The 24,497-nt window shown below is 42.6% G+C and overlaps 1 protein-coding gene across 1 annotated transcript in view; it reads right to left on the reverse strand.

Moving 5' to 3' along the window:
* Window positions 1-24,181, reverse strand: part of LMNTD2 (lamin tail domain containing 2) — a 109,450-nt gene extending 85,269 nt beyond the window's left edge. The window contains exon 1 of the mRNA XM_069738724.1: window positions 24,115-24,181. Within this exon, the coding sequence (XP_069594825.1) occupies window positions 24,115-24,171 (57 nt within the window). The 5' untranslated portion in view covers window positions 24,172-24,181. The remainder of the gene's footprint in view (window positions 1-24,114) is intronic.
* Window positions 24,182-24,497: the final 316 nt, after the last annotated feature.

Genomic DNA, 24,497 nt, shown 5'->3' on the forward strand with positions numbered 1-24,497 from the left:
CCCCCTCCTCTCATCATCATGTGCAGTCCTTTACCTCCCTCCCACATCTGTTATGACCTGGTGGTTAGGACAAGAATGGACCTGATGGTCAAGAGCACCCAGAAAGACCTGATAGCTACAAAAATACAGGACAAGCTCTGGGAAGTGGAAACTCTGCTGACCGCAATCCCTAATCCTATCACACACACTAGAAATAGCCGTGGATTGCTCCTAACGCTCCCTATGCAACTCGACACAGCCTAAGTAACTAGCTAGCCCTAAAGATAGGAAAATAAAGCCTACCTTGCCTCAGAGAAATTCCCCAAAGGAAAAGGCAGCCCCCACATATATTGACTGTGAGTAAGATGAAATCACAAACACAGAGATGAAATAGATATAGCAAAGTGAGGCCCGACTTACTGAACAGACAGAGGATAGGAAAGGCAACTTTGCGGTCAGCACAAAAACCTACAAAAAGCCATGCAGAGAGTGCAGGGAAAAATACCTTCTGCACCGACTCACGGTGCGGAGGCGCCCCTCTGCGTCCCAGAGCTTCCAGCAAGCAAGGCAATATTCACAATAGCAAGCTGGACAGAAAAAATAGCAAACAAGAAAATAGCAAAGAGGAACTTAGCTTCTGCTGGAAATAACAGGTAACCAGAACGATCCAGGAGCGAACTAGACCAATAGTACAACATTGACAGCTGGCATGGGGCAAAGATCCAAGTGGAGTTAAATAGAGCAGCCCACTAACGACTTAGCCTCGTCACCTGTGGAAGGAAACTCAGAAACACCCACAGCCACCAGAGGAAGTCCATGGACAGAACCAGCCGAAGTACCATTCATGACCACAGGAGGGAGCCCGACAACAGAATTCACAACACACATCATCATGTGCAGTCCCCCTTTAAGCCCCCCACATCATCATGTGCAGTCCCTCTTTAACCCCCTCCACACATCATCATGCGCAGTCCCCTTTAAGTACTCCACATCATCATGTGCATTCCCTTTACCCCATGTCATCTTTTGTAGTTCCTTTTAACCCCCCCTAACTTCATGTGCAGTTCCCCTTTAACCCCCTCTCCGCATCATCATGTGCAGTCCCCCTTACTCCTTCCCGCGTCATCATGTGCAATTCCTCCTCCTCCTCCCCTCACCCATTTAATTCATTTTGCACAGAAAACAAAAAAGTTTTGTAAGTTTTGTATACTTACCTCACAGACATTTCCCAGCAGTGCAGCTCTGCCTCCAGCATCCGGTACATGTCGGGCGGCAAGTGCGCGATGACGTCATTGCATACGCGCCGTCACCTGACAGGAAGTACACAGAAGATGGAGGGAGCGGGAGCTGTGCAGGCGTCAAGGTAAGACAGCCGTGCACAGCTCCGGGAAACACCCGTGCCCCAGCGCCAACGTGTGTGCCACAGCGCGCACCACTTTGCTGCACTATAGGGCCCAATGATCAGTAGCACATAAGCGAGGCCCTGGACCTGCGGGCCCCTCTGTGTACTGCTGTTCACCGGGCCCCATACACTAGTAAGGGCAGTAATGCCCTGATGCCGGCCCTGTGTATGCCTACCGGAGAAGGACATCCAGACGCAGTCTGCAACGTCTGAGTGTCCACTATCATGATCCTAATGGCAGGGGATCACAAAAAGGACAAGCTCAGATACAAACAAGCTCTAGGGCGATGGAACCTGAGCTGACTGCGACCCTGAACCTAACACACAAATAAAAGTAGCCGGGGAACGTGCCTACGATGATCCTAGACGTCTCGCTCCAGCCGAAGATCTAACTTCCCCTATCAGAAGAAACACAGACCTCTCTTGCCTCCAGAGAAATACCCCACAGCAAATAGCAGCCCCCCACATATAATGACGGTGAAATGAGAGGAAAGCACATACGTAGTATGAAAACAGTTTCAGCAAAATGAGGCCCGCTAAAGCTAGATAGCAGAGGATACAAAAGTGAACTGCGCGGTCAGCGAAAAACCCTTCAAAAAACCATCCTGAAATTACTTGAACTCATGTGCCAACTCATGGTACATGAAAAGCAATTTCAGCCCACTAGAGCAACCAGCAGCAGAGAATCACATATCTGCAGGCTGGACTAAAAAACAAATTAAGCAAAACACAAAACAGGAAAATCCAAACTTAGCTTGTCCAGAAGGTTCTAGGAGCAGGGAGCAGAGGTAACAAGACACACTGGATACATTGATAACCGGCGAGGAAATGCCAGCAAAGCCAGGTTAAATAGGAAACTCCCATATGTTGATGGAACAGGTGGAACCCAGAAACCCAGGAAAGACAAGTCACCCAGTACCATCAGTAACCACCAGAGGGAGCCCAAAAACAGAACTCACAATAGTACCCCCCCCTTGAGGAGGGGTCACCGAACCCTCATGAGAACCACCAGGGCGACCAGGATGAGCCCTATGAAAAGCGCGAACCAAATCATCAGCATGAACATCCGAGGCAACCACCCAAGAATTATCCTCCTGACCATAACCCTTCCACTTGACCAAATACTGGAGTTTCCGTCTGGAAACACGAGAATCCAAGATCTTCTCCACAACATACTCCAATTCTCCCTCCACCAGCACTGGAGCAGGAGGCTCAAGAGAAGGAACAACAGGTACCTCATACTTCCGCAACAACGACCGATGAAACACATTATGAATAGCAAACGATGCTGGGAGATCCAAACGAAACGACACAGGGTTAAGAATTTCCAAGATCCTATAGGGACCGATGAACCGAGGCTTGAACTTAGGAGAAGAGACCTTCATAGGAACAAAACGAGAAGACAACCACACCAAGTCACCAACAAGAAGTCGAGGACCCACGCGGCGACGGCGATTAGCAAACTGCTGAGCCTTCTCCTGGGACAACTTCAAATTGTCCACCACATGACTCCAAATCCGATGCAACCTATCCACCACCATGTCCACTCCAGGACAATCAGAAGGTTCCACCTGACCAGAGGAAAAACGAGGATGAAACCCCGAATTACAAAAGAAAGGAGAAACCAAGGTAGCAGAACTAGCCCGATTATTAAGCGCAAACTCGGCCAGCGGCAAAAAGGTAACCCAGTCATCCTGATCAGCAGAAACAAAACACCTTAAATAAGTTTCCAAGGTCTGATTAGTTCGTTCAGTCTGGCCATTCGTCTGAGGATGGAATGCAGACGAAAAGGACAAATCAATGCCCATCTTAGCACAGAAAGTCCGCCAAAATCTAGACACAAACTGGGATCCCCTGTCAGAAACGATGTTCTCAGGAATCCCATGCAAACGAACCATATTCTGAAAAAACAGAGGGACCAACTCAGAGGAGGAAGGCAACCTAGGCAAGGGTACCAGATGAACCATTTTAGAAAAGCGATCACACACAACCCAGATGACGGACATTTTTTGAGAGACAGGGAGATCCGAAATAAAGTCCATGGAAATGTGCGTCCAAGGCCTCTTCGGGATAGGCAAAGGTGACAACAATCCACTGGCCCGAGAACAGCAAGGCTTAGCCCGAGCACAAACCTCACAAGACTGCACAAAAGAACGCACATCCCTCGACAAGGAAGGCCACCAAAAAGACCTGGCCACCAAGTCTCTAGTACCAAATATTCCAGGATGACCTGCCAACGCAGAAGAATGGACCTCGGAGATGACTCTACTGGTCCAATTATCCGGAACAAACAGTCTCTCAGGCGGACAACGATCAGGTTTAGCCACCTGAAACTCCTGCAAAGCACGTCGCAAGTCTGGGGAGACAGCAGACAAAATCACCCCATCCCTAAGGATACCAGAGGGCTCAGAATTTCCAAGGGAGTCAGGCACAAAACTCCTAGAAAGAGCATCCGCCTTCACATTCTTTGAACCTGGCAGGTATGAAACCACAAAATTGAAACGAGAGAAAAACAGTGACCAACGAGCCTGTCTAGGATTCAGACGCCTGGCAGACTCAAGGTAAATCAAATTTTTGTGATCAGTCAAGACCACCACACGATGTCTAGCACCCTCTAGCCAATGACGCCACTCCTCTAATGCCCACTTCATGGCCAAAAGTTCCCGATTACCAACATAATTCCGCTCAGCCGGCGAAAACTTTCTAGAAAAAAACGCGCATGGCTTCATCACTGAGCCATCGGAGCTTCTCTGTGACAAAACCGCCCCCGCTCCAATCTCGGAAGCATCAACCTCAACCTGAAAAGGGAGCAAAACATCTGGCTGACGCAACACAGGAGCAGAAGAAAACCGGCACTTAAGTTCCTGAAAGGCCTCCACAGCCGCAGGAGACCAATTAGCAACATCAGCACCCTTCTTAGTCAAATCCGTCAAAGGCTTAACAACACTAGAAAAATTAGTTATAAAACGACGATAGAAATTAGCAAAGCCCAAGAACTTCTGTAGACTCTTAAGAGATGTAGGCTGCGTCCAGTCACAAATAGCCTGAACCTTGACGGGATCCATCTCAATAGTAGAAGGGGAAAAAATATACCCCAAGAAAGAAATCTTCTGGACTCCAAAGAGACACTTTGAGCCTTTTACAAACAAGGAATTGGCCCGCAGGACCTGAAACACCTTCCTGACCTGCTGAACATGAGACTCCCAGTCATCAGAAAAAACCAAAATATCATCCAAATACACAATCATAAATTTATCCAGATATTCACGGAAAATATCGTGCATAAAGGACTGGAAGACTGAAGGAGCATTAGAAAGTCCAAAAGGCATTACCAAATACTCAAAATGGCCCTCAGGCGTATTAAATGCGGTTTTCCACTCATCACCTTGCTTTATTCGTATAAGATTATACGCACCCCGAAGATCAATCTTAGTGAACCATTTAGCCCCCTTAATGCGAGCAAACAAATCAGTCAACAATGGCAAAGGATACTGATATTTTACGGTAATCTTATTCAAAAGACGGTAATCTATACAAGGCCTCAAAGAACCATCTTTCTTGGCCACGAAAAAAAAACCTGCTCCCAAAGGGGACAAAGATGGACGGATATGTCCCTTTTCCAAGGACTCCTTAACATAATCCCGCATAGCAGTATGCTCTGGCACTGACAGATTGAACAAACGACCTTTAGGAAATTTACTGCCCGGAATTAAATTTATAGCACAATCGCAATCCCTGTGAGGAGGAAGCGAACTGAGCTTAGGCTCCTCAAAAACATCCCGATAGTCAGACAAAAACACAGGAATCTCAGAAGGAGTAGATGAAGCGATAGAAATCGGAGGTGCATCATCATGAACCCCGTGACAACCCCAGCTTAACACAGACACTGATTTCCAGTCAAGGACTGGATTATGAGTTTGTAACCATGGCAGACCAAGTACTAGAACATCATGCAAATTATACAGTACCAGGAAGCGAATCACCTCCTGATGAACGGGAGTCATACGCATGGTCACTTGTGTCCAGTACTGAGGTTTATTCATAGCCAAAGGTGTAGAGTCAATTCCCTTCAAAGGAATAGGGACTTCCAGAGGCTCCAGACTAAACCCACAGCGATTGGCAAATGACCAATCCATAAGACTCAGGGCAGCGCCTGAATCCACATAGGCATCGACGGAAATGGATGATAATGAACAAATCAGAGTCACAGACAGAATGAACTTAGACTGTAAAGTACTAATGGCAACAGACTTATCAACCTTTTTTGTGCGTTTAGAGCATGCTGATATAACATGAGCTGAATCACCACAATAAAAGCACAACCCTTTTTTCCGCCTATACTTTTGCCGTTCAACTTCTGGACTGAATTCTATCACATTGCATTATCTCAGGTGACGGTTCAGACGACACCGCCAAATGATGCACAGGTTTGCGCTCCCGTAAACGCCGATCAATCTGAACAGCCATAGTCATAGACTCATTCAGACCAGCAGGCGCAGGGAACCCCACCATAACATCTTTAATGGCCTCAGAAAGGCCATCTCTAAACTTTGCAGCCAGAGCGCACTCATTCCACTGAGTAAGTACCGACCACTTCCGAAATTTTTGACAATAAATTTCTGCTTCATCTTGCCCCTGAGAGAGGGCCAACAAAGCTTTTTCAGCCTGAATCTCTTGGTTAGGTTCCTCATAGAGCAAACCCAATGCCAGAAAAAACGCATCTGCATTAAGCAACGCAGGGTCCCCTGGTGCCAATGCAAATGCCCAATCCTGAGGGTCACCCCGCAGGAAAGATATAATTATCTTGACTTGCTGAGCAGGGTCTCCAGAGGAGCGAGATTTCAAAGAAAGAAACAACTTGCAATTGTTCCTAAAATTCAGAAAACGAGATCTATCTCCAGAAAAAAACTCTGGGACAGGAATTCTAGGTTCAGACATAGGAGCATGTACAACAAAATCCTGTATATTTTGAACCTTAGTGGCAAGATTATTCAGGCTGGAAGCCAAACTCTGGACGTCCATGATAAACAGCTGAGATCAGAGCCATTCAAAGATTAAGAGGAGGAGGAAGTAGCCAGGCTGCAATAAGGCTAGGCAGCAAACTCTGAGGGGAAAAAAAAAAAAAACTTCCTCAGACTACTTATCCTCCTACTTCAGCCAATACAATTAACACTTTGTGGGCCGGTTATACTGTCATGATCCCAATGGCAGGGGATCACAAAAAGGACAAGCTCAGATACAAACAAGCTCTAGGGCGATGGAACCTGAGCTGACCGCGACCCTGAACCTAACACACAAATAAAAGTAGCCGGGGAACGTGCCTACGATGATCCTAGACGTCTCGCTCCAGCCGAAGATCTAACTTCCCCTATCAGAAGAAACACAGACCTCTCTTGCCTCCAGAGAAATACCCCACAGCAAATAGCAGCCCCCCACATATAATGACGGTGAAATGAGAGGAAAGCACATACGTAGTATGAAAACAGTTTCAGCAAAATGAGGCCCGCTAAAGCTAGATAGCAGAGGATACAAAAGTGAACTGCGCGGTCAGCGAAAAACCCTTCAAAAAACCATCCTGAAATTACTTGAACTCATGTGCCAACTCATGGTACATGAAAAGCAATTTCAGCCCACTAGAGCAACCAGCAGCAGAGAATCACATATCTGCAGGCTGGACTAAAAACCAAATTAAGCAAAACACAAAACAGGAAAATCCAAACTTAGCTTGTCCAGAAGGTTCTAGGAGCAGGGAGCAGAGGTAACAAGACACACTGGATACATTGATAACCGGCGAGGAAATGCCAGCAAAGCCAGGTTAAATAGGAAACTCCCATATGCTGATGGAACAGGTGGAACCCAGAAACCCAGGAAAGACAAGTCACCCAGTACCATCAGTAACCACCAGAGGGAGCCCAAAAACAGAACTCACAACAGTCCACCTCCAGTAGGCGCATACGCCCTAAAATGGTGCATGACAGAGCACGCGTTTGCTTTGTTGGCACCAATATAGTCTATGGCCCCGTCGGCACATATGCCCGAATCCCATTTTATGGGTGGTTTGGACGTAACCACCAAAGAACGGGTGCCAGAACACAGTGTGAAAGAACTCTAAGGAATGTTCTGCCATGCTGAATGCACTGGGGCAAATCATCCAAATCCACTGCTGGCAGGTTCTTTGTAATAAGTGACCAATAACGTCCCAGATGTGCTCAATGGTACACAAGTTCGGAGACTCTGCAGGGCATGGCAGGATGTTTAGGCCATGCAGGCTGAGCACAGTAGCACAAGCAATATGCAGTCTGATGTTGTCGTGTTGAAAAATGGCTCCTGGGACACTTTGTAGAAATGGCCGCATCACTGGTTCCACCATCAAGTCAATGTAAAACTGCAAATAATGAATCAGGGTCTAAATCTTTTAGCAAAGCCAATGGAAAAAATGCCATCAGCAAGCAAAATCTTTAAAATAAATCTGACAAAATATCAAAAAATGCTATCAAAACACTTAAAACAAAAAAAGGACTTATAACACCTGGCCACATTAAAGGACAAGAAAACATACATAAAAAATAGTTTTTTCGAAAAATATTAATTAAAAATATTTTTTTAGAGGAATTAGCTAAATCACTGCATATTTATAACAGTATTTTTCACTTGTCACTTACAGACAGACGATTGATTTTATAGGATCAGACTTGCCAGGCAGCACCTTTATGAATACTTTTCACATTCCCTGCATTTCTAAAGGAGGCCCCAGTCTACCTAACATATCTGCCATGTACTGTAAAGGCTATTTGCACACATTCAGGATTTCTTGCAGAAATTTCCTGAGCAAAACTGGACATTATCTGCAAGAAATCCGCATGCGTTTTTGACACGTTTTTGATGCGTTTTTTTCCGGAGCTTCCCAATGCATTAAATAGCGAAAAATCCGCAAAATTAATGAACATGCTGCGTTTTTTTACCGCAATGCGGTTTTTTTTGCAGAAAAAAAACGCATCATGTGCACAAAAATTGCGGAATGCATTCTAAATGATGAGATGCATAATGTATGCGTTTTTTATCCATTTTTATAGCGAAAAACGCGAAAAATCCGCAACGTGTACACACAGCCTAGTAATTCATGTACTATGTGTTCTGCAATACAAAACAGCATGTAGTAATTGTTAACAGGGCCGCCATCAGGGCATTACTGCCCTTACTGGCATTTTGTGCCGGATGAGCAGAGGGGGCACCAGCGGCAGGATTCTGCCACTTCAGCAACTGATCGCGCGTCCTCCGACGCACGATCAGTTAAAATCTGTTGCTGTGCAGGAGATTCCTCTCACATGGCAACAGTTAACAGATGCCAGCCAATCACAGGCTGGCAACTGACATCACGCGCATGTCGCCAACATATGACATCACTGTCATACGCCGGAATGACGCAGCGCTCCTCAGCTGAACCAGAGTGGATACCACAGCTGGAGCTCAGCAAGGTAAGGAGAAACTTTTTTTTTTGCAAAGCCACGGTATGGGGCATATTATACAGGTATGGGGCTGCATTATACAACATGGGGGGAGGGAAAGGCCGTGCATTATACTATGGGGTGCATTATACTGCTATGGGGGTGCATTATACTATAGGGTGCATTATAGTACTATAGTGTGCATTATTCTGTTATGGGAGTGCATTATACTATAGATGACTATGGAGCTGCACTATCCTACTATGGGGTACATTATTATACTGCTATGGTGCTGCATTATACTGCTATGGAGGTGCATTATATTGCTATGGGGTGTATTATACTACTATGGGGCTGAAATTATACGACTATGGGGCTGCATTATACCACTATGGGGTGCAATATACCACTATGGGGCTGCATTATACTACTATGGGGCTGCATTATACTGCTATGGAGGTGAATTATACTGCTATGGAGGTGCATTATACTGCTATGGGGTGCATTATACCACTATGAGGGGGCATTATACTACTATGGGGGTGTATTATACCACTATGGGGCTGCATTATACCACTATGGGGGTGCATTATACCACTATAGGGCTGCAATATACCACTATGGGGGTGCATTATACCATTATGGAGGTGCATTATACTACTATGGTGGTGCATTATACTACTATGGGCTGCATTATACCACTATGGGGCTCCATTATACTGCTATGGCGGTGCATTATTCTGCTATGGGGTGCATTATACTACTATGGGGTGCATGATTATACTGCTATGGGGGTGAATTATAGTGATATGGGGGTGCATTATTCTACTATGAGGCTGCATTATACTATGGGGGTGCATTATGCTATGGGAGTGCATTATAATACTGTAGTGTGCATTATACTGCTGTGGGGATGCATTATACTGCTATGGGGGTGCATTATACGGCTATGGGGGTGCATTATTCTACTATGTGGCTGCATTATACTATGGGGTTGCATTATACTATGGGAGTGTGTTATAGTACTATAGTATGCATTATACTGCTATGGGGGTGCATTATTCTGCTATGCGGTTGCATTATACTACTATGGAGGTGCATTATACTGCTATGGAGGTGCAGTATATTGCTATGGGGGTGCATTATACTACCATGGTGGTGCATTATACTACTATGGGGGTGCATTATACCACTATGGGGCTGCATTATACTACTATGGTGCTGCAGTATACTGTTATGGAGGTGCATAATACTGCTATGAGATGCATTATACTGCTATCGGGTGCATTATACCACTATGAGGATGCATAATACTACTATGGGGGTGCATTATACCACTATGGGGCTGCATTATACAACTATGGGGCTGCATTATACCACTATGGGGGTGCATTATACCACGATGGGGGTGCATTATACTGCTATGGGGCTCCGTTTAACTGCTGTATGGATGCATTATACTGCTATGAGAGTGCATTATACTACTATTGGGGTGCATTACACCACTATGGGGCTGCATTATACCACTGTGGGGTGCATTATACCACTATGGGGGTGCATTATACCACTATGGGGGAGCATTATACTACTATGGGGTGCATTATACTACTATGGGAGTGCATTATACCACTATAGGGCTGCATTATACCACTATGGGGCTCCATTATACTGCTATGATGGTTGCATTATACTGCTGTGGGGGTGCATTATACTGCTATGTGGGTGCATTATATTGCTATGGGGGTGCATTATACTATATATGACTATGGGTTTCATTATACTACTATGTCGGTGCATTATACTGTTATATATGACTATGGGGTACATTATACTATTATGGATGACTATGGGGCAATATGGAGAGACATGGAGAAAATATGGAGAGACATGAGGCAGAATGAGAGGACACGTGGGGTCCAGAATGGGAGGATACATGGGGTCCAGAATGTGTGACATTACTGTAGGGGCTAATTAAAGTATATTATTTTTGAGGATACTATTTTCAGTGTGGCAGAGGAGAGGTCCTGTTTCTGTGTAGGGTGACACCGTCACTTTTTTCTTCATCTAGTATAGTATAGAGGTTGAGTTAAAATTGTGGACTGTGCTCTAGATAACAGTGCTATTTTCTGCAGAAACGAGTTCTGGATAGGAAGAAGTGATGGCGGTGTGTGCTGGATGAAGATGAAAAGCAAAGATGAAGGACTTCACCGAGAGAGGTCACTGGTGAGTCAGTGTGTTACCTGAACACTTACACTATATACTGTATACTGTATACAGAGCTCCTGTGTATAAAGTCACCAGTGATTACTGTATTACCTGTAAATGGACACTGTATTCGAAGTACAGATCTCCAGTGTATAATGGCACTTATGGTGATATTAGTATTGTGTTTTGTATTAGTGATCAGTATTGAAGTATTTTGTCACTATGTTGTGGTAATATGTGATCTGGTCATGGTGTGGCGGTATTTGTTCCTTGAATGTGCTATTATTCGGTCACTGTGGTGGTAATATGTAGTCTGGACATGGTGTGGCAGTATTTGTTCCTTGTATGTAGTATTATTCAGTCACTATGTGGTGGTAATACATAGTCTGGTCATGGTGTGGCTGTTTTTGTTCCTTGTATGTGATATTATTTGATCACTAAGTGGTGGTAATATGTGGTCTGGTCATGGTGTGGCTGTGATCGGAGGTAAAAAAATTAACTACGATCACAGGCATCAGCTGATGGGACTACTACTCTCATCAGCCTATGCCTGATGCTGCTAGTAAGGCTGCCGTCACACTAGCAGTATTTGGCCAGTATTTTACATCAGTATTTGTAAGCCAAAACCAGGAGTGGAACAATTAGAGGAAAAGTATAATAGAATCATATGCACCACTTCTGTATTCATCACCCACTCCTGGTTTTGGCTTACAAATACTGATGTAAAATACTGACCAAATACTGCTAGTGTGACGGCAGCCTTACTAGCGGCATCAGGCATCAGCCTCAGCAACTGGCGGTGACATCATCAAGGTTACCGCCAGTCACAGAGGCTGCGCTCCCAGCTGGACCAATGAACTGTGGTGACCTCAATGAAATCACTGCTAGCACTGTGAGAAAAAGTCTCACAGTGCAGCACCGAGCTCAGGGAGTTCACCGCTGTTCACCGTGAGGGGCCCAGCTGGGAACGCAGCCTTAGTGACCTGCGGTAACCTCGATGACATCACTGCCAGTCACTGAGGCTGCGCTTGGAGCAGCTCATTCTCCAGTGGTTTTCAGCCTGGACGGTCGCTACTTGGCACCCTCCAGGTTGAAAACTATTTATCCCAGACATGGATTACGGCATGGGACAGAACGTCGGACAGGTGAGGAATATTGTTGTTTTTAATTTTTTAATTTTTTTGCAGGAGACCATGGCTTCAATGGAATTGATGTTAATTGAGTATTTTTGTTGTTTATTATTTTCTATTTTTACAGAAATGGGGGAGTATAAATGTGTTTGTTATTTTTAAATAAAAAAGTAAAAGTGTGTTTTTTTATTTCAATGAAAGGACTTTATAATGGCTGTGTATTTACTTACAATATAACTATAGGATTAGTAATGGATAGGTGTCTTATAGACACCTTTCCATTACTAAGCCATGGGCTTGATGTCACTGGACAATACAAAGGTTACATCAACCCCAGAAATATGAATGCCACTGCCCCCGCCATAGGGCAGGGCAACTGCCTGAATTGGCCCATCTAATAGATGCGCCTTTTCTCCGGTAGTTGCGGGCTGCTATTTTTAGGCTGGGGGGCTAATATCCATGGCCCCTTACCAACCCAAGAATACCAGCGCCCAGCTGTCTGCTTTAGCTTGGCTGATTGTCAAAAGTAGGGGGACTCCACGCCATTTTTTTAACTAATTTAAATAATTTTTAAAAAATGGCATGGGGACCCCTCTATTCTTGATAACCAGCCTTGATAAAGCTGACAGCTAAAGGTCGCAGCCCACAAATATCAGTTTTGCCTGGCTGGTTATCAAAAATACAGGGGAACCCAGGCCATTTTTTCAAATTTATTTATACTCCCATCAGCCACCGCCTTCTCGCTGATATTAGTGGCAGCGGCTGATGGGAGTACTAGTCCCATCAGCCAACACCTGTGATCGGAGGTATACTTTTTACCTCCAATTACAGCTATGGGTTCACACAGTCATGCATTATACAAGAGATCAGAGTAATGAAAGTTAAAGTCCCATAGAGGAAGTAAAAAAGTTTTTAAAAATTATAACAATATTTAAAAATATGGAAAAAAAGCACAAAAAATCTGAAAAAAATATTCTAAAAATAAATATATATTTTTATGTAAAAACAAAAATAAACAAAAGAAGCACACATATTGGGTATTGTCACGTCTGTAACAACCCAAACTATCAAACTGTCACACTAGTTAATCCCTTAAGTGAGTACGTAAAGAAAATGCTGAATAAAAAGAGGAAAAAAAACAAACATCAAAAAGTCATGTAAGTAATGTAAATAAAAATAGGATAGCTGAAAATGTCATCAAAGGTGCCATACAGCTGCCTCAGCTATGAAATAAAAAAGTTATAGCTCTTAGAATATAGCGGTGCAAAAACAATTCTTTTTATTAAAAAAATCGTTTTCATTGTGTAAGAGCGCCAAAACATAGACAAATGGTATAAATGTGGAATCGCTGTAGTGGTACTGACGCGAAGAATAAAGCTGTTTTATCAATTTTACCACATCGAGAACAGCATTAAAAAAAACTATTTCTAAAAGCAATTCCTGAAAGCACTACATTGTCATGCAAGAAACAAGCCCTCACAAGACTCTGGCAGCAGAATTATAGAAAAGTTATAGCTCTCAAATGTCGATGCAAAAACTAGGTTTTGCAAAAAAAAAGTCTTTTAGTGTGTGACAGCAGCTAAACATAAAAACGATATCAATCCGGTATCCCACCGACCCGAAGAATAAAGTTGTCTATTCACTTATACCGCACAAGGAACGGCATAAAAAATATGCCAAACCAATTCTACTATTGATTTGTTAATTTTGCCACCCAAACATTGCAGCAAGACTCGGCTCACATTCATCCTGCGCCTTTTGCTGAGAGCTTACATCAGAGTTTCCGTGTAAAACTCTGAAATATGCGATTCAGACAGAACTCACGATGGACGATTCCCTATAATGAGGCAGATGGAGGCACTGTGGACTCTGTCTGTCCCATGATCCAGCGGTGTATGTTGACAACAGCACTGTCGACAAAAGTTTGTGCACCTCTGAAAAGATGAACAACGCTGAACAGAGGCCAGACGCGTTGTGAATAACTCTGCTGCCTCATTATAGTGGATGGATCCATCGGGGGTTTCACCTGAACCATGTCATTCAGAGATTTAGATGGAAACTCCGATGTAAGTGCTCAGCGTAGAGCGGCAGATAAATGTGATCCAAAATGTTATGTAAAATATTTGCAACAAAAGCTTTAACTCAGTCCACAAAAAAAAGCAAGTCCCCACTCAGGTCCATCATCTGTCTACTGAAATATAGGGGGCTTCCACATTACTGGTGGTACAAAGGCTCTGGAAAAGTGAAATGGCTCCTCACCCCACCAAAGAAATCCAGCTTATTCTGGGATCCCGAATCCAGATGCCCCTCTCCCGTCTGGGCCCCACAGTGTGCCTAAACCGAAGTTAGCGTCCACTTTTGGCATTTCTGTAGCAATGAGAGCTTGCTTACTTTACGGGGTCCATGTCTCCAGAAGCACAAGTTGGGCACAATGTATCTGGACTACAATGCAATGGGTACTACAATGTATGGGCACTACAACGTACAGGCACTACAATGTTTGGGCACTACAATGGCAGCTTTGCAATTTTCACTCAGCAAGATTCACAGGCAAACACACATGGAATCAATATCATCACTGCACCTGTAGATAAATTCCAAAAGGTACCCTCTATATGAAGTATGCAAACTATTCTATGATAATTTGTTCTCCAAGAATGAAATAGCGCTTCTTCCCTCCCGATTTTGCCATATCGCTAAGCAGTAGAGAGCAACATATGGAGTATTGCCACGTTCAGCAGAAATTGTCTGACACATTTTGGTCCCATTTTTACCCATTTCCCGATGTGACAATGTAATATCTGTGGGTAAAAATGTAATTATTTTTTCTTCATTGCCCAATTGTCTGAAACTCTGTGACACACCTGCAGTGTCAATATCATCACTGTACCTCTAGATGAATTCATTGAGACATGTAATTTGTAAAATGAGGTCACTTATGGGGGGTTCTGCTGTTCTGGCACCTTAGGGGCTTGGCCAGCGTGACATGGCGCCCTCAAACCATTCCAGCAAAATGTACAGTGCAATATGGTGCTCCTTCCCTACTGAGTTTTGCACTGTGACTATTGGCGTACTCAGGAGAAAATGTGTAACATATTATGTGGTCCATTTTCTCCTAATATCTCTATTGAAAACTTGAGGCCAACGTAAAAATTTTAGTGAAATAAATGGTAATTTTGTATTGACGCAACCCAATATTATACAATTCTGTAAATCCGTCGAGGGTTAAATATGCTCACTACACCTCTAGATGAATTCCTAAAGAGGTGTAGTTTCCAAAATGGGGTGACTTAAGCGAGTTTCTTTTGTTTTGGTATGTCAGAGGCTCGTCAAATGTGACATGGCATCCACAACATATTCCAGCCAAAATTGCGCTCCAGAATTCAATTGGTGCTCATTCCCTTCTGAGACCTGTCGTGTGCCCAAAGAGTAGTTTTCCACTGCATATGGGGTATTAGTATACTCAGGAGAAATTGCACAATAAATTGTATGGTCCATTTTCTCCTGTTACCCTCGTGAAAATGAAAACTTTGGGGCAAAAAGAACATGCTTTTGGGAAAAATGTATTTTTTAATTTTCACGGCTCCACGTTATAAAATTCTGTGAAGCACCTAGAGGTTCATGGTGCTCTCCACAACTCTAGATAAGTTCATTGAGGGGCGTAGTTTCCAAAAAGAGATCACTTGTGGGGGGGGGGGGGGGTTCTACTGTTTAGGCACATCAGGGGCTCTGCAAATGTGACATGGTGTCCGCTATCAATTCAAGCCAATTTTGCTCTCCAAAAGTCAAACAGTGTTCCTTTCCTTCCAAGCTCTGCCATACACTCAAACATGAGCCGAAGTTGATAAACAATACACAGTGTGTTATACACAAAAAAAACACCTGTGCCTATACAGGGATTACTAACAAAAGCAATCCCGTGCAATTACGACAGATATAGCCTATAAAGAAATATTGCACAAAGAGGGATCATTATCAAAAAAAGTCTTTATTAAATACACACAATATTGCTAAAATACATAGAAACAAAAATGGGAAACTCTGAGGGTGACAACTACACCAAGGGCCACAGGTAAAAGGTTAACAAGTTGCTCATAATCAAGGGTACAAGCCCCATAGCAAATATTGGTGTGCTAGTGATCCATATTATTGGAATAAATAACACTACGCTGGTAGAGAGCATCCAGCTACCACATCCAAGCTAGCATATAGGACAGTAAAAAAGCAATTAGTACAGCATAATTACCTCAGACCTGCGGCGCCACCACCCCTACGCGCGTTTCGGCGTGCGTGCCTTCTTCCGGGGGAGAAAGGCACGCACGCCGAAGAAGGCACGCACGCCGAAACGCGCGTAGGGGTGGTGGCGCCGCAGGTCTGAGGTAATTATGCTGTACTAATTGCTTTTTTACTGTCCTATATGCTAGCTTGGATGTGGTAGCTGGATGCTCTCTACCAGCGTAGTGTTATTTATTCCAATAATATGGATCACTAGCACACCAATATTTGCTATGGGGCTTGTACCCTTGATTGTGAGCAACTTGTTAACCTCTTACCTGCGGCCCTTGGTGTAGTTGTCACCCTCAGAGTTTCCCATTTTTGTTTCTATGTATTTTAGCAATATTGTGTGTATTTAATAAAGACTTTTTTTGATAATGATCCCTCTTTGTGCAATATTTCTTTATAGGCTATATATATAACATACACTCAAACAGTAGTTTTCCTTCACATATGGGCCATCGGCATACTTACGAGAAATTGCACAACAAAATGTATGGTCCACTGTCTCATGATACCCTTGTGAAAATGAAAAATTTGGTGCAAAAGGAACATGCTGTGGGGAAAAATTTATTTTTTTAATTTTCACAGGTCAACATTATAAAATTCTATGAAGCACCTATGGGGTCAAGGTGGTCACTACACCTATAGATAAGTTCCTTGAGGGTGTAGTTTCCAAAATGGCATCACTTGTGGGGGGTTTCCACTGTTTAGGTACATCAGGGACTTTGCAAACAAAACTGTTATGACCTGGTGGTTAAGAGGCCACACTGAGATGACCTGGTGGCTAAAACGCAACATGGAGCGAGCTCTGAGAAGGTGGTATCTCTACTGACCGCAGCACTGGCGGACAGTGTCAGAAAAGGGCCCCTGTGCAAGAACAATATATGGGCCCTTTGCAGCCCGAGAACTCCTAAAAATGCAAAATTGCACTTGCTTTGGAGCGAGAAATGGGCCCCCTTACCTCTTGGGCCCCTGTGCAGCCGCACAAGTTGCACCAATGGTATGTCCGCCCCTGGACCGCAGTCCCTAATCCTAACAACACTAGAAATAGCTGTGGGATGTTCCTGACTCTCCCTAGACACCTCTTCACAGCCTAAGAAATAGCTACCCCTAAAGAAGGAAATAGAAAGCTATCTTGCCTCAGAGAAAACCCCCAAAAGGAAAGATAGCCCCCCACAAATATTGACTGTGAATGGAGAGGGAAATGACGAACATAGAAATGAAATCAGAATTCAGCAAAGGAGGCCAAAACTAAACTAGATAGACAGAGAGAAAAGGATACTGTGCGGTCAGTATAAAAACTACAAAATCCACGCAGAGATTACAAAAATGAACTCCACACCGACTCACGGTGTGGAGGGGCAAATCTGCTTTCCCAGAGCTTCCAGCTAGCCTGAATAAGACATAGTGACAAGCTGGACAAAAAGAAACATATTTGCAAAGCAATAGAGTCCAAACGAATGGACAAACAAAAACAAGCAAAAACTTATCTTTTGCAGACAAGGACTGGCCATATGAAAATCCCAAGGAGAGAACCATATCCAACCAAGAACATTGACAGCAGGCATAAACTAAAGCCCAGAGCAGGTTTAAATAACAAACCCAGGCAAGGCGATTAGTGAAGGCAGCTGCTACAGCTATCTAAAGGAGCAGCAGTTCCACTCGAAACCACCAGAGGGAGCCCAAGGGCAGAACTCACAAAGATACCATTAGCAACCACAGGAGGGAGCTCCAGAACGGAATTCACAACACAAAACATGGCATCCGCTATCTATTTTAGCCAATTTTGCTCTCCAAGTGTCAAAAGGCACCACTTCTCTTCCAAGCCCTGCCATGCGCCGAAATATTAGTTTTCCACAACATATGAGGTATTGCCATACTTGTTGAAATGAAAAATTTGAGGCAAAAGGAACATGTTTGTGGTAAAACTGTATTTTTTTATTTTCATGGCTCAACGTTGTAAAATTGTGTGAAGCACCTGGGAGTTCAAGGTGCTCACTACATACTACACTGGTCCATTTTCTCTTGCTACCATTGTGAAAACGAAAAATTTGGGGCAAAAGGAACAAGTTTTGGGGAAAAATGTATTTTTACATTTTTACGGTATAACGTTGTAAAATTCTGTGAAGCACCTGGGGGTTCAAGGTGCTCACTATACCTATAGATAAGCTCCTTGAAGGTGTAGTTTCCAAAATGGGGTCGCTTGTGGGGGGTTTCCATTGTTTAGGCACATCAGGGCTTTGCAAACATGACATGGTGTCAGCTATCTATTCCAGCCAATTTTGCGCTCCAAAAGTCAAATGGCGTTCCTTCCCTACCGAGCCCTGCTGTGCACCCAAACTGTAGTTTTCCACCACATATGGGGTATCTGAGTACTCAGAAGGAATTGCACAACAAACTGCACAGTTCATTTTCTCCTGTTACCCTTGTAAAAATGCAAAATTTGGAGGTAAATTAACATTTTTATGGGAAAAATTAAAAGGTTAAAAAACTTCTTGAATGTGGTTTTGAGCAGTTGAATGGTGTCACTTTGGAATATTTTATGTCATAAAGACCCCTCAAAGTCACTTCAAATGTGAAGTGGTTTCTAAAAAAATGGTTTTGTAAATTTTGTTGGAAAAATGAGAAATTGCTGATAAACTTGTAACCCCTCTAACTTCCAAATAAAAAATATGATGTTTAAAAAATGATGCTAATATGAATTAAACACGTGGTAAATGTTATTTATTATTTTGTGCGACATAACTGGTTTAAAGGCATAAGTTGGAAAATTGCAAAATGTTCAAAATTGTCACCAAATTTCTGTTATCTTCACAAATAAACGCCTAAAAGTCATGTTGACCAAATTTTACTACTATCACAAAGTACAATATGTCACATTATTGCCAGGGAAAATGGGTACCTACCGTGTCCCTCGAGTTGAGGGAACCCTAGGGTATCCCTGTCCCCCCAGATTTCTTCTGATGGTGGAGACGTCGGGGTCTAGTACCTTGCTTTGCTCCTATAATAACACATATCTGTTCCCTCCACCCTCGGGAGGTATGGGATGAAAGTGTATAGGATAACACAAACCAAACAGACAGGGATAAACAGACACCTTTATGATCAAGGGTGCGCAGTCACCTGAAACGCGTCGATGTCGCATATCATGTAACTTGCATCGCTGATGCTGTTTTATCCTCTAGTGAGCACTTTCAGTGAATAGAGTAAGAAGTTTGTTCACATGTTTGTTGAGCTGGATTTTTTTCTGCATTGTAATCAAACTGAGATAAAAGAAAGCTACTATCATACAAATACACTCATAAAACAACCAAGAGGGAAACAGGGGAGGTGAAGGTGGGAAAAACCAAATGGGAGAGGATAAGGATAGTAATGCACAAAGCAACTCCACAAAGAAATCACCCGAAAATCACTCCGAATGCCTGCTACAAAGACCAAAGCAGTTCTATACTACCACAGGTGTTTGTGTCACCGGATGCTGTGATCGTCTGACCACACTCTTTCACGATATCCCCATGACACAATATATCACAAAAAAATCAATCTCAGAATCACTGGGATAAGATGAAGCGTTCTAGAGTTATTAGCTCATAAAAAAAAATGTTTAATCCAAAAAATAAGGAGAAAATAATACCCTAAATAAATATAAATTATTATATATCATATAGATTTCAAGTAGACACATCAACACTGAATTGAAAAAAAAAATTGGCTTGGCTAGTGTCAATCATAAAATAAATTGTACAGTGATTAATTGTGTCCCCAAATAATATAACAAAAGTCTAAAGTGGTACAAAGAATTGTGAAACACCCCAAGATTCAGGACCTGTATGTGACCTGTGTGATTTCTAAATACAAGTACTACAAGTTATGCAGCAACAATCAAAATGATCATGTGTTATGTGGACAGTCCTAATTTTGATGGATATTCCGGTTGAGTTTATTTTGAGGAAATGTTTGTCTTGATATCTGTGTTTTGGTTTTTTTACATAAATCCTCAACTATGCAAGTTGTAATCTGATCTGTTTGTACAGTGAATTCCGTGCATTATTACCGTAGATCCTTGAAAAGTGACATGTGAAAATGTCTACATGTTAATACTACGGCAGGTGACAAGAAGAATTAGTGTCTTCAGCTCTTCATCTAAACATGATATATTGTGCCATGTTTTATCCCTTAGACGCCAGTTTTCTTCTGAATACTTTACGTTCACATTCATATTAAGACCCCCTGCTCAACCTTGTACAAATGTTTCAGACCTGAACTTTTCAAAATTGCTGATCAGGATTCATGCAATTAAAGGGAATCTGTCAGTAGGATGAACCCTCCTAAGACGTCTATATGGGCATGCAGGTCATAGAAAGTTGAATAAAATGATACCTTGATAGCTGCGATCTGATGTTTGATTCCAAAAATATAGAAATTTTTATCAATATGTAAATGAGCTGTTAAGATCTATGAGCCGGACATAGATCTTCCTGAGAATCTGCCTCCAGAGCTTATTTTCAATGAAAGGGGCATTACCAGTGTAAGACATGTAATGACTGACAGTCTGCTCTCCTGATCTACATGTCTCACACTGGTAAAATCTCCTTCCATTTATAATAAACTCTGGAGATTCTCCGGGAGATCTCTGTCCGGCCCATAGAGATCTTAACAGCTGATTTACATATTAAGAAGAATGTGGATAACTCTTTAATAAAGCATCGGATTGCAGATATCAAGGTATCATTTTATTCAACTTCCTATGATCTACATACTTATAAAGGCGGCTTAGAAGGGTAGATCCTACTGACAGACTCCCTTTAAGGGCATCACTTGGGAGAACATGGTCCAACATGCCACGGCAGTAAGGTATTTTACGTCTTATTTTTTAGGCTATGCATACATCTGCCTCACAGGCATCCCCGCAGATTCCATCATATTTTGCAGGAAAATTAGAGCTTCACGAAGGAAGTTGATCTACTCTGTTGGTCCTCAATCATGAAGCGGATCCTGCTATGTGTTACATTTTCCATTAAAATGAAGACAAACCATAACTTATATGTTAACAAAGAAAATCTAAAAAAAAAAAGTGACTCCACAAATAGTGGAGAAAGTAAAGATGTTATACCTGTCCTTTTACACAAATTTTGTAGTTAGGTAGAGTGTGTTGCCTTCATTATCAAAAATCATAAAACTGCTTTTTAGGGCAAGAACTGTGCAGATTACTATGCTTTTTAATTGACCATACACTTCAAGTGAGTGGTTCTTTTTCATCAGCACACTGCCAGCACTATGGGTGCTGGAACTTCCTTTCCCTCATTTTGCAGCATGCATTATCCAAAGGTCTGCCTGCCTTAACTGACATTGCATGCTGCTGCTAGAGACAGATTACACCTGACAGCAGACAGTGGCAAGTTATACAGAAGAAACACGCCATGTCGTCCACACTTTAGACTATGGCTATGTTCACACGTTGAGTTTGTAACGAGTTTTTTTTACACTGCATGTTTTTGAAAAAATGCAAATAACCTATTTTACTAAATAGGTACAGAAAATCTGCAACATCAAAAACTCGCCAAAACCTCATCGCGTTAATGTAGCCAAATTGTAGAGATAAACATCATAAAAAAGGCTTATTTGCAGATGACCTTGCCATTTTCCATTGTTGCGCTTTAATTTTTTTCCTTCTCTTTTTCCCAAAGCCATAACATTTTTATGTTTCTGTCCATACACCTATACGAGGGATTGTCGTTTTTTGCAGGACGAGTTGTACTTTTGAACGACACCATTGATTTTACCATACAGTGTACTGGAAAAGGGGAATAAAAATCCAAGTGCGGTGAAATTGCAAAAAAATATTTAATCCCACGATTGTTTTTTGTTTTGGTTTTTTATTTACCATGTTCACCAAATGCTAAAACTGACCTGCCATTATGATTTCCATCAGCCATCAAGTGCGCGGGTGTGGGGGGGAAAGATGCAGGCTCAGCGTCGGAGCCCGTCACAAACGCAGGAGCACGACGTTTGACGTAACTATATGTCAAAGGTGGTGAAGGGGTTAATGTTGCAGTCATTACTTGTCTTCATATACCTCTTTATTTTTGCTTGTATACAGCCTATAAGCATTAATACCATGGATACCATAATCTGTTACCCATTTACTATTTTTGCCCCTCTGTGTTCCTACTTCTTTGAGTCTTGATGATGATGATGATGTCTTCACCTTAGATGCTTTGTTTTTAAATATTTTGTTTTAGCAATTAATTTTCTTATGCTGTATTTTGGATTAATTTGGAATGTGATAAAATTTGATTTCTATTTTTCTTTTCTTTTTCTTTTTTATCTCTGTGGGTTTTCTAACTCCATGTATTTATATGACTTACACTTTCATTGAAGTTTTTCCCCATATAATTACAGTATATGCATATTTGAGGGTCTATGGTTCCTCTACTTTATCCTATCACATTTTGTCTTTGGAATTTTTGATAGGGAAACAAAGAACCTGTAAAAACCAAAAGGTATAATAATATTTAATGAAGGGAAGGGGGAGGTGTCATGGCCGGCACTATATTTCCGCCACCTTACCCTTGCACAAATTGACCCGTAGAAGCGCAGGCACAGCGCGAAACGGCCGTCGTCCCTGTTCTCCCCTGCTCACACGAGCTTCGGCTCCTTCGTCCCCGGCCATGAATTTTATCTGGATATGTTACCAATAAAGGATTGAATCTAGTGAAGACTGGTGAGTGCCCTCATTCTTTCTTACATATGGATAATATTTAATGAAATCCAATGACAAAAATGGGTTTTACCCTCGAATACATGCCCGTGAGAACATTCTATATAAAGTGACCTCCAAGCCTGGTTGGAGAAAATAACTTTGTAAGAAGTTCTGGGATTGGACTTCAGAGGACGGAGGTAATGATTAATCTCCTCCAGACCTTTAGGAACATCTAGAAGAAATGGTGATCATTACCATGAGTCCTGTGTCATGTCAACAGAAAAGCGTCCCCAGACCATTCATGTGTGGGGGCTTTTCATCCATGGAGGGGCTCACTCACAAATTTGCCTAAAAACACTGCCATGAATAAAGAATGGGATCTAAACCTCCTCCAAGGGTAACTTCTAACAACCTAGGCGCAATCCGGTGATGAGCGATGCTTTTTCCTGCATGATGGAGATCATGTCACAAGGCACAAGAGATAACTAAGTGACTTTGTGAGCAAAACATTGAAATTTTAGCTCCATGTCCCGAAAACTTCCCAGATCTCAATCCCATTTAGAACCTGTGGTCCATCCTCAAAAAACGAGAGGACAAACAAAAACACCAAAATTGTGATAAATTCCAGGCCCTGATTAGCCAAGAATGAGCTGTCATCAGTCACGATTTGGCCCAGAAGCTGATAAGGGGAAGAGCGGGAGTCTTGAAAAATAAGGGTCAATGCTGTAACTATTGAGTCTTTCCATAAACTTATGAAATGTTTATAACTGTACTTCAGTGATCAGAGAAATATGCCACTAACAGATCTAAAAGCAACGAAGCAGCAATCAATCAATCTGTCAATCTCAAAACTTTTGGCCAGGACTGTACTTGAATATTGATTTACAATCATGATGCTATGAGAAGTACTTCTGCATTTCAGGACATGATTTTTATGGTTGGAATAAATGCATGATTTATATATCTATATACCTGCTTGTCGTGTGCAATTCGGAAGAGGGCCGAGCCGCGCTCCTCTCGCCTATTCATTGCTGCAGTCAGAGGGACATTTGTGTTGATGTTACTATAACTACAAGGGATTGAGTCCAGCCCGAGCCCGGTCATAAACCCAACCTGGTACAATGGGAGGCGGAAGCTTCAGCTGAAGAGACGCAGTCTCCCTGTTATGTGATACAAGCGCTCACAGTACAAAGCATTATTAACACCTTCACTGCCACATCACACTGGATACAGTCCCCAACTGGTCAATGGTAAAGGTGAGAAAAAGTAGCAATCAAAATCAAGAGTCAATATTAACTTTGAGGATTGCTACCCCCAATAGGTGGCACTAGAGTTCTTGTCCTCATCCTCGCTAA

This window comes from Ranitomeya imitator, chromosome 9 (genome assembly GCF_032444005.1).
Source record: "Ranitomeya imitator isolate aRanImi1 chromosome 9, aRanImi1.pri, whole genome shotgun sequence".
Taxonomy (NCBI): Eukaryota; Metazoa; Chordata; class Amphibia; order Anura; family Dendrobatidae; genus Ranitomeya; species Ranitomeya imitator.